General features: G+C 36.8%; 1 protein-coding gene across 1 annotated transcript; it reads left to right on the plus strand.

The window, feature by feature from the left end:
- Positions 1 to 667: 667 nt before the first annotated feature.
- On the plus strand, positions 668 to 4,932 carry wdr74 (WD repeat domain 74). The gene is made up of 10 exons (XM_052568191.1): positions 668 to 836; positions 1,007 to 1,113; positions 1,206 to 1,330; positions 1,448 to 1,511; positions 2,258 to 2,401; positions 2,491 to 2,592; positions 3,485 to 3,641; positions 3,882 to 4,024; positions 4,211 to 4,264; positions 4,412 to 4,932. Exons 1-10 carry the CDS (start codon positions 776 to 778, stop codon positions 4,583 to 4,585), a joined length of 1,131 nt encoding a protein of 376 aa, XP_052424151.1. The 5' UTR covers positions 668 to 775; the 3' UTR covers positions 4,586 to 4,932.
- The last annotated feature ends 7,168 nt before the right edge of the window (positions 4,933 to 12,100 follow it).

Consider the following 12,100-nt stretch of genomic DNA (forward strand, 5'->3'; position numbering starts at 1 on the left):
TTTCATGCAACAAAAAAAAAATGTAAGCATCTTTTATGTAAAATATTTCACTCAGGACAGTACTAAATAAAAAATAACATGCAGTTAGTATGATCTCTGTTATTTTGTTAAAAGTATTCACATTTTCAAAGATTTTGCAAGTAGTTATCAAGCTTTTGCATGCCACTGTATGTCTTTTAAAGCATAAGTATCAGAATTATCTTGGGGGCAAAAAGATTAGGAAATACTGGTTTATAGCAACCAAGAAGAAGAAGAAGAAGAAGAAGAAGAAGAAGAAGAAGAAGAAGAAGAAGAAGAAGAAGAAGAAGAAGAAGAAGAAGAAGAAGAAGAAGAAGAAGAAGAAGAAGAAGAAGAAGAAGAAGAAGAAGAAGAAGAAGAAGAAGAAGAAGAAGAAGAAGAAGAAGAAGAAGAAGAAGAAGAAGAAGAAGAAGAAACTACTCACCTTACTTTTATCCATGGAAGAATTATAATGATGCCTAGCCTAGAAAGTCCCTTTGTTTGCTAGTATCTAATTTATTATGTGTTTAAGTGAAAAAGTGAAAATTATAGGATAAAAACAGATCATAATACTTTCATCAAACCGTAGTAACTACAATAGCGTGACAACATGCAGAAAACTGGCAGAGGTTTAGCGTAAGTAGACTCAGTATTAGAGGAGAACGGAACCAAAAGTCGTTAGGTTGCGCGTTACACCCGGACGTAGTTGTGTGCGACAGTAACGTGGAGATCTGTTTTCATTTAGTCAGTAACTCCAAAATCACTCGTGTTCTTTCAAATGTCTGCTAAAAGCCAAATATGCTCAATATGGCTTGGATCCGAAACTGGAATATTAAAAGGTACGGTGTTTTTCGCCTCTTCGTCGACATATTGTACACTTTTCTAACTAACGTTAGCTAGCTAGCCAGCCGTGTATAGTACACGTGAGTTGGCACCACAGTATGTGCCATTTAATTAGCTTCAGGCCCACTGAACTAATGATTTGCTATTATCCTTATTTCATCTCAAGGGGTGAGTTTAACCAAAAAGCAGGCGTTTAACTTTTGCGAGATGAGCTGCTTGAGTCGAGATCAGGAGGTTTGTGTGATGGCGTGGGGAGACCCTCAAGAATCAGAGGTGAGGAAGAGAGAGAGAGAACTGGAGGAACAGACTTCATCAGCATGATCTGGTGACTGACAGACGCTGTCTATGTGTGTATGTCTTTGCAGGTGTTAGTGGGCAGTGTGAATGGCACTGTGAAAACATTCAGCACAGACAAGGGAATCTTCACAGCCACCAGAGAGTGTGGAGATCCTTCACAGGGCAGATTCACAGGACTGGCTGTCACTGACAGGTGCTTGCCAGTGTCATGTTATTCTCATTTCTGCAGGGGCTGATGAAATCCTGGATGTTTTGTTGTTTTGCATAGATGTATTTTAGGAATGATGGACTTTGTTTCCTTCTTTAACAGTTCTGTGATTACATGTGTGGAGTCAGGACTTCTGAAGGTGTGGAAGGAAGGCAGTACAGAAACAGTAAGTCAACGTGATTTCAGTGTCCTGCAGTGTAGTGGTCCATATATAGACATTTTCCCTCAATTTATTTTATACATATTATATATGCACTTGTACGGCTCTGTTAATAAAAAAAATACTACTTGAAATGTTTCTACTTTTAAAAATGTATGAAATTGCATGACTTTTTACGGAACAATGAAATGTAAAAATGCTGAAAAAATTAAATTTACACCACTGTCTGCATCTAGAAATGAATCCCAGCAGATTAATGGTGACCCTTATTGTGTGTATATTTGTCTTTTACTAATCGTAGGTCAGATGAAGAGTCTGACTGTTTAAAAGATATTACAGAGGATGTTTTATTTTGCTGTTTTCTGTCTTTTAAACACAGAAAGTGATCAAACACTGACTATTTTTCTTGTTCCTTACATGTGATGTGACCCTGGACCACAAAACCAGTCTTAAGTCGCTGGGGTATATTTTTAGCAATAGCAAAGAAAACATTGTATGGGTCAAAATTGTTGATTTTTCTTTTATGCCAAAAATCATTAGGATACAAAGTTAAGATCATGTTCCATGAATATATTTAGTAAACTTCCTACCAAAATATATAAAAACTTAATTTTTGATTAGTGAACTGCATTGCTAAGAATTCATGATTCATAATGATCTCTTCATCTTTAATGATGATTTTGAGTCTTTAGGTAGACGTGGACTTATAGTAAATCTGATCCTCAGCCGACCTCATCTGTCTCTGTTTTTAGGTTGAGGTAAATGTTGGAAATGGAGTATGCAGAATGCAGCAGAACCCGTCACATCGCCATCGTGTGGCTACAGGGGGTAAAGAGAACCCACTGAAGGTCTGGGATCTGGAGAGACCAGATAAGCCAATATTCACAGCCAAAAATGTAAAGCAGAAGAAGAAACTATAACCTTTTTAGCCCCCAGTAGTTGATTTCTGTGTTTCAAGCTCTACCTCTTTTCTTCAATCCGTCAGGTAGCCCATGACTGGTTGGATATGCGAGTGCCCGTGTGGGTGAGAGACATTGGCTTCATCCCAGATTCAGATAAAATAGTCACATGCACTGGACACCATCAGGTTTGTCTTTACTCTGGCTTTATCCATGCATGTTTGTCTACTGTTGTTTCTTACAAGGTATATTTACTGGACATCTGGAATACATTAAGTTACTTTAGAAATATCATATATCTGAATTTTTACGGTGAAAAACTGAAATGATGTACACTATCATTCAAAAGTTTTATAGTAGTTTTAAGCAGTAATACTGTGAAATATTGCTTCAAATTAAAATAGTTTCAAAAAGTAATATATTTCTTTGATGGCAAAGCTGAATTTTCAGCAGCCATTAATTAAAATTATTCTTATTATCATTGTTGAAAATGGTTGTGCTGCTAATATATTTTTTTGTGGAAACAATTATTTGTTTTCAGGATTATTTAAAGAATAGAAAGTTAAAAATAACAATTATTTGAAATCTTTTAACATAAAATATTTTTACGGTCACTTTGTAGACAAAACTCTTAAATGGTGGTACATTTAATTGAATGCTGGCTGTTTCATCAAAACCAGCATGTATTTCAAAGTAGTGTTTTAGTTTTAACTGAATCATTTAATGAATCATTTTAATATAGATGACATGATTTTATATTAATTCAGTATTTATACAAATGAATATCTGTTTTTCACCTATTTGGTTTTACTAAACCTTCTGCTTGTTGTTAATCTGTTGGTGTCAGTACACATCCTCAAGCCAACCTCAGCTGTTTTAAATTGAAAAATGTTTTGTTTGTTTGTTAGATTTAATAGCTCTGAAAGATCCCAAAATAAATCGTGAGCAGATCATGTTGTTGCAGCTTGTTCCTGACCCTTTGCTACTGTATTTATTCATGTCTTCCTTTGTGTCTAAACGTCTGGGATCAAACATGACTCAAAATATCTTGCCCTCTCTGTTCTGCTCCTCCTCCGTCAGGTGCGCGTGTATGACCCCTCGACGCCTCAGAGAAGGCCGGTGATGGAGGCTCAGTTTGGAGAGTACCCGCTCACTGCGCTCTCTCTTCCTGCCAGCCAGGGCACAGTGGTCGTGGGCAACACTCACGGGGAGCTCGCCATCCTTGACCTCCGGAAAGGTAAGCAGTAGGTGGATGCTCCATTTTATTTTTTCTTTTAGGCAGATTTGGATCTACACAAAAGGGGTTGTTTTGAACTGAAGCTCCATTGCTCAGGGTTTTTTGTCCTGGATCTGTGTGTGTTCCAAGTATAAAGGATGTGTTCGGCCGGCCGTTCTCCTTATATATGCGTTGCAATATTATTGAACTCCTGAGGGTGTTGTTTTGTCTGACCCCATTTTCTTCTCTCTCTGCCTACAGGGCTTGTGCGTGGGTGTCTTAAGGGTCTGGCGGGCGCAGTGCGGGGGCTGCAGTGCCATCCTTCCCTCCCATTGGTGGCCTCTTGTGGTTTAGATCGTTTTCTGAGAGTACACAGCCTGGAGGACCGTTCCTTACAGCACAAGGTATGAATGCACAAGAAACCAGGTTTCTTTCTCCATTCTCCCTGCACTTCATCATTCTCATTCTCTCGGCAGATTTCTGCATAGCCCCTCTCCTCTTATTTCCATCTGATTGCATGTACCATATAATCAGAAGTGCCTCCCACTCAGTGTGATGTTTGTATAAATGAACATATTTTCTCTGTGCAGGTATATTTGAAGTCACGACTCAATTGTGTGCTGCTGTCTAGCAGAGATCTGGAGGTAAGCGGCGGTTCAGTGTCAGACGGAGCACCGTTTTGATGATTCGCTTTTATATAACTGCCCATCAACTGTTACAACAATGGAAGTTATACTGTATCCTAATGACTTAGCTAAAGGTTTGACTCTTTATGTGCTTTTCTCTTATAGTCATCTAGTGCTGATGTTAGTGGAGATGTAGAGGAGGTGAAAGCAGAGGAGGATGAGGTTTGGGATACCATGGAAACAGTGAAGGAGAAGACAAAAAAGAGGGCCGTCCAGAAAGACGAAGCAACTGTTACTGGAGTAGATGGAAAAAAGAAAAGGAAACTAGTGAAAAAGTGATGTAAAGTGATTTCTAATGGACACTGTCATCATTTTATATACAGTTTGTCATGGCTTGAGTAAAACTGTATCAACAGTGGCCAAGAACAAGCTTAAAACACAAGGGGCTGTTTAATATGGATGTATAATAATAGGTGCAGGTCATTATTTAGGTCCATTAAGTGAATTTATACATGCAATCTTCTGAAATGTGATACTGAAATTGCATTTTAAATGTCAAAACTCTGCTTAACTGGAACAAGTGAACCAGTTTATGTAAAAACGATTTGTCCCATTAATCACTGTATTTCTGTATTGAACAGAATTTAATGAAGAGGCTGCATACCATAAACACAATCTTTCAGAAAGGTTTTGATTATTTTCTGGCTCAGTTAGAAAATGTAATGCCAAACTGTCACACAGATCAGAAATGTGCACCTAGGGAAATATTTTCTACAGAAACCTCAATTAAATTTTTGGCCTGTAAATACTGCTTTATAAGAAATTAAAATTATTTCCCAAAGCCTATTCATATCATCCTTTTTCACAATTAATTTAATGTACATTTTGCTGAGATAAGAATATAATCTTGAATCTGTGCTGGTCTAAAGACCTTGACTTGACCGTGAATGACCATACATACCTGTGCTTGTGTGGGTGTGTGTATTACTCATTGTGTTATGCACACTTAAACACACCCTATTCTAGCCTCTCTGATAAGATAAGGGACATCTTGGTTAGCACTGAAACTCTCGACTTTGTAAATGAGAACATTAGTAGCTAATGACTGATTTGTGAAGCCTTACATTTCAAAAACTTGACATTTGAAAGTACTGTTCTGGTATAATTAACACGGAATCACATAAAATTAGAAAAGAAATTCTGTCCAAGCTTCTTGAATGGTGAAATGTACTTATAGATCTAATTATAGACTATGTTCAGGGAATGAAATGTGGTTTCCATGTGTACGATTTTGTGGTGTTTAGTGCATCTAATAAGTTACACCTTTAACATGACACTTTACCAAGGAAGCATTTTAAAAGGAGCTGAAGAGCAAAGGGCATCAAATATACAGGGGGTGATGAAGTATGACAGCATGAACTGAATTCTAAGACCTTGCAGGGTGGAGGGACAGTATTCCTGACTGCGGACATGCAGAACTTGGCTTTATATGCAGGAAGACAGCCTCAAAATTTCCTGTATGGTTCTGGTACATTTTGAAAGACATAAAACATTGAACGTTTCACCCTGTGCGCTAAAACAAGGTCGTTACCACTGGAAAGATTTAATTTCCTCTTGATTTCCTCTTGTAAAGTGAGGGATATAGCTGAAATTAACCCCAGAAACAACCATCACATTACACATTATGAAATGCATTTATCTTACAGGCCTGTGATTATTTTAGCTTTTTCCAACAGATTGAGCACAAAGTAAGATTTTGTGTGTGTGTGTTTTTTTTTTTTACTGTAAATCCAGTCCCAAAGCTCTTATTAGTAGGAACACACCAGATTTCGACCCATTTACACCCAGACTTCCACCTGCCCTAGGGGACTCTAGTATGTGCTTAGGTGGAGGATTTTGTCTTGGTGCATTAATTGACGCGCCATTCTTGTGTTTGATAATAGAAATTCCTTAACGCAGTGTGCATTTCTGTGCTCTTTAACCTAACAGTGGCAATAATTAACCGTCTCTTATGATCATTTTATTGTCCTGCTATAAAGTCAGTTTTTTTTTATTATTCTTTGATCAATGTTAAGAGTCCATAGTCTAATGTATCTATTCGAATCATACAGCATTACCTCATGTTGTCCCATTACCACTAATTAAGACGTTGACCTACATCACACATTTGCTAATTTATAAATCAAGCCTTAGATACTCACAGCAGGTGATTATACCATATGAATATGCAAAAATTAGACTTAATAATAGTTTTCGTGATATTAAAGAAATATGATCTGGTTCTCTCTCTAAAAAAAAAAAGTTAAACCGTTGCGCCCTCTAGTGATTTATTGTGTTTGTAGTAAGATGACAAGACGTCTGTTTGACCCACAACATTTGTATAGTCCATTTTAATCAAGTGTGTTGCTTTGAAGTGTTTTAAAAAATATGAATGTACCTAAAAGCAATCAAAATAGATGCTTAAGATTGAAATTGTGTAAGTCCATGGGAGTCCAGGATGTTGGATTTGAGGGGCAGGGCCAAAAAGATGTCAAATATTGACAAGGAATTTAATTATTAACTAAGCTTAAACTCCAAATCACTTTTAAACTGGACTCTCTCGGCCTGACATAGCACTGCTGACCGACGCTCCCCTCTCACTCGCTGGCTCTCTCGTCGTGCTGTCACTAACTTTGCTGTTTTCAGTTCCTTTTTCATTTTTTTTATACACAAATTTTGCTATGCTTCTGTTAAATCTTTAATCTCTATATTCAGAAAACTGTTTCTTTTGTTCTTTTGTTTGGATTCTTTCTCATTTTTTTCTGATGTGGACTCCCACCGGAAGAACTGTGAAGGTAAGTTACTCTTTATTGAAAATTAAGTAAGTGGCACACATTTAAGGAACATAAAGTGAATAATTTTTGAGAAGAGGTATAAATATTTGTATTTAAAAAAAAATTATGTGAGGTTTACATCTTTGCCTCGCCTTTCTGCAGTTACGCTGATTCATGTAGGAATTTTCAACGTAAACTTCTGTCTATTTGTTTGTAAAAGACTAGATTAATATCCTAATGTAAATATACCTGCATTGTCTAACAGAATCAAGTTAATACTTTTAAAGAGGAAGGGAAAAGAAAGCAAAAGACTTGTGTTCGGCTTTCAAACATTTACTTTCCAAGAACAGGATCTTACAAAGATCAATTACAAGGGTGTGGAGTAAGTTGAAAATCTGAAAGTCTTTTTTAAATTAAATGAAGTCAATTGCATGTTACTGAAATTCAGACGAAAATAAATGGCAGTCTTACATTAATATACTGTCATGTCAGCTGTTGTTTTCTTTTCTGCAAAGTAGGTTTGATAAAATACATCTGAGTATTACTGCGATATCAAGTACCACAATTGGGAATTGTCATAAAAATGAACCACCTACATAAGTTCATGCCATTGATTTTCTCGCACCCTACACAAATGTTGGATACGCCGCAGGGATGAGAAAGCTAATGGTGGATTCAAAAGATGATAACAGGAGCAGATAACACAGACTGACTCATGGGCTGTGTGCCCCTTTAATTGTTTTATTATGCTGTTTTTCCAAAGGTAGCAAGGAGCAGTGGGATGTTTACAGCAAGACAAAGTCTAAAATATGATATAAATGAAGAAACCAAGAAGAGAGAAAGAACAAGTTAGAGAATGTGGGATGGGTAACTCGTGACTAAAACGAAGTGATATCTACAACATTAAAACTTAGGGATATAAAGGCACATAAATTATTTGAGCGACACGCCCTTTTTTCTCTCGGCCCATACACAAATTCTGCCGAGCACCCTCATGTTGACTGCCATCATAAAATTGCTGTTATCAAGATCAATCTTAGCACTTTGGACGCACTGTTGGCCAATAATGGAGTCTATGGCATGTCATAAAGATGAGAATGAAACGAGAGGTCAAAGTCATGAGCCAACAGAGGAACTCTCACATGTACTTAATGGCAGTCATTAGCCATTGTCTGAATCCTGATTTAACCCTCTATAACTTGGTTCTCTGCGCTTTCATTTCAGGTGGAACCAGTTCTTTTTTGGGACCTGCTAAATTTATATATATTTGTTTTTTTGTTTTTGTTTTTTGAAAACTTGAAGAAGTACCCAATAGTGAGAATGGGACATTGACAAACGGTTGTGTTAGAATGAGTGCACTTCCTTCCGCTGTCCAAGGGGGGAGCACTACAAAGATTTGGTGCTGACTGGTTGTAACAGCAACTCCATGTGGAAGGTTTGTGTCTTCCAGTGGAGCTGCTGTTGCGTGCAGATAGTCACCTTTATCTTCTTTGTTCCTGCGTGTAAATACAGTCTTAATAAATTACCTGGATTCTGTTTATGTGGCTGTAATTTCATATGCATGCTGGTGGGACACAGGGTGATGACCTATGAATTGACAGCCAGTGTTTGCAGTCCAGCTGCCTGTCAGTTCTGTAGGCCACTGTTCTGTTTATCCTATAAAACACACTGATTTGCACAGAGAAAGCAGGGCATTGTATACATGTTGGACTAGATGTTTTGTTGAAACTATTACAACTTGATATTTTTGATATTGCATTTATTTTTTATTTAAATTATAATTGTATTTCATTTCATTTCATTTAAACATTACATTATTTCAAAATAAAGTTCTTCTCTGATATTAAATAAATGTGACATTCACATGATGTAATCATGTGTTGTGCCTTTGCTCTCACTCTTTTCATGATATATCTTATGTTTTTTGTCATCTTCTTAGCACAAATTTCCTTTATACATTATTAACACCGTCTTCCAAAATCCATGTTTCTATAACTTAGCATCCATTCACACCAAGAATGGTAAGAATAATGATAAATTAGCTATATAATAATACTACACTATATTAATACTGTATTAGCATTCACACCAACGCATGATGAAGTTCTGTTTATTATAGGCGCACACCTGCTCTTACAAATATTGTTCCTCTGTCGTCATCTTTATAGTTGTTGTGTAGATTTACCTTTTCCCACAGAAATAAAATGGTTACTAAATATTTACAGTCATCATCCTTGATATCAACAGGCTTTTAGTAGCAATTTGAATGAGCCATTTTAAAGAAAGTGTAGTCATTGACAAAATATTCACTTCACTTACAAACAACCTGATTTCCTGTAAATGTCAGACTGCTTTTACTTTCAGTTTTGTTTTGGCCAGACCCCGAAATGTCAGGGGAGTCTTAGACTTACACTAACCAACATGTAGGGACAAGTCATTGAAAATGTTGCATTATAAGATTGCTGATTTAAAAAAATAATAATAATACGTTTTTTTGTTTGTTTTTGTCTGCATCCCTTTCTGACTTTATAAAAACTAAATAAAAGCATTGGGAACTCCCTGCAAACCACAGAGAATTCTGATTCTGCATACTTTCACTTTCAAACTCTGATACTGTGATATAAAGAGGCCTCTTGTGCTCTTTCATGGGTGATTTACTTTTGTTGATTCCAAACAAAGGATTTCCAAATAATTGATATCTTTCTTTCCATACTTCCAGAAGTTTCAGATTAAAAGAACACTATAGTCTTCACTGAGCGTAGCTTGTGACAAGTGTCATTTCCCACAATGACCCCCTTATGACTTCATTGGCATAGACTCAGACCAGCAACTGCACTCTCCTGAAAGTCCAAGACAAATGGCCATCTGTTACACAGATGTTACAATAGAAAATCCCCCACCCCATCCTCAGAAACAGGAACATTACTGTACTCAGTAAACTGTAATTTTGACATGTTAAATACATAATAAGCTTCTGGAATTAAGTTACCATTGATTCCTTATACCTATATATTTAGCTACATATAGTCATTTAGCAGACGCTTATATCTAAAGTGACTTACAAATGATGGCAATAGAAGCAATCAAAAACAACATAAGAAAAAAATATGCATATGCTCTTGGTTAACCTACACTGTAAAAAAAAAAAAAAAAAAGCGTCTGGAAGCTGTGACATTACCGTGAGGAAAAAAACATCATCCAAAACAAACCATGGTTAACAGTCAGATTCAGCGTATATTTATGATCCAGAATCAGATCCAGAGGCTGAGATTGAACTAGAGCAGCAGAAGCAACGACTACAGCAGGACGTCTCTATGTGGTATGTACTGAAACTGTATATATTTGCTTAGCGGTTTTGGAAAATGACTAAGTTCCACTTTATGTCGTCTTTTTTTTTCTTTAAAGCTGTACATGTGGAAAGTGCAGTTTGATGACAACATCGCATGTTGTTTACTTGATGTGCTTACACGCTGATAGCTAAGTTTACAACACAGAGATATTTGAAGCAGTTTTACTCACCGCATGCGGTTCCAACACACGATCGTGACCCTTTCTCGTTGGGACTGCATCATCCTTAAGAAATAAACGATGTTCAAATCCGGCGTCAAACTGGGCCTTGTTTGTAAAACAAGCATCTTCGAAATCCAGGAAACAAACAAAAACACTTGCACAGCTCCGTTGATGCTCTGTAAAAATAAACTCCATCCACTGGTCCCTTAATGCTGTTTTTTTGTGGTAATCTGTGCAGGGTTGTCTTGCCCTGGCAACCAAAAACACACTTCTTTGGTGACATTTCGGTCTCTCGCTCTGATCAGTGAATGTCTCTGCCCTGCTATACGGGAGCGCGCGCTCTTCCGGCAGAAGTGCCCTCAGGACCCATATAAGGAAATTCCGCTCCATCTAACGTCACACAGAGCCATACTCTAAAAAAAACTTTCCGAAACTTGTGACAAACCGGAAGGAGTATTTTTGGGACAAATTTTTGAAACTTTGTCCATGTTTAGCATGGGAATCCAACTCTTTAACAGTGTAAAAAATAGCATTTCACCCCCCCCCCCCCCCCCAAACATAAATTTTTATTTTTATTTTACTGAAAAACTATGTTATTTTTAAAATATTCCTGCATTATTAGGATCAAACACCTTAACTGAAAAAACAACATAATAAAACCTGTTAAATGACTGCCAACAATAGCTACCAATAAATAAATAAATAAATACAATTCTGATTTAAATAAAAAACACTTTAAACAGAAAAACTGTTGTTTTACAAATATTTCCTGAATTAATAATAACAGACAAGCAGTCAACCAGAAACAGAATGCATGAAACAATGTAATGTTACTGCCTTTGAATAAAACCACATGTAGCATAACATCAACAGTTCCTGTTCTTCTGAAGCACAGACTCTACTCTTAAATATAATCTGACATGTTTTTTAGTGATATTATATACAGATTGTGTAGGTAACTACATTTTACTCTGCTCTTCTCCCAGTTTACTGCAGACTTTTATGTGTTACCGGGAGGAGATGTTGCGTGTTGTAAATCCCACAGGTCAGATTCAGTGTGAACTAACATGGCGGCGCCCAGCACCCGGTGTAGATCAACTACCACGGTCAATATAAAAGTGTTAAAACTACCAAATATATTTACTTGCACATATTTCAGAATCGGAATAGCATATATTTCATAATATAGTGAGCAAGTTTTGGGAACATTTGGAATAAAACAAGAAAAACTAAATAAAAGCGATCCATGTGTCATACAGATCTATTGTGGCTGTCTTGTGTCACATGACAAGCATGATGCGTCGCCATGGAAACAATAAGGCTAAAATAACAGTCGTCTAAAAAAAACTCATGCCGGGGTCTCAGCTAGAATATTTTTAACTCATGTGTGAAAGGGTTAAACTGTGTTCCGAAGATGAACGGAGGTCTTACGGGTTTGGAACGACATGAGGGTGAGTCATTAATGACAGAATTTTCATTTTTGGGTGAACTAACCCTTTAAAAGATTTTCCATAATGTTGAAGTTCTTTTA

The sequence above is a fragment of the Carassius gibelio genome, chromosome B10 (genome assembly GCF_023724105.1).
Source record: "Carassius gibelio isolate Cgi1373 ecotype wild population from Czech Republic chromosome B10, carGib1.2-hapl.c, whole genome shotgun sequence".
NCBI lineage: Eukaryota > Metazoa > Chordata > Actinopteri > Cypriniformes > Cyprinidae > Carassius > Carassius gibelio.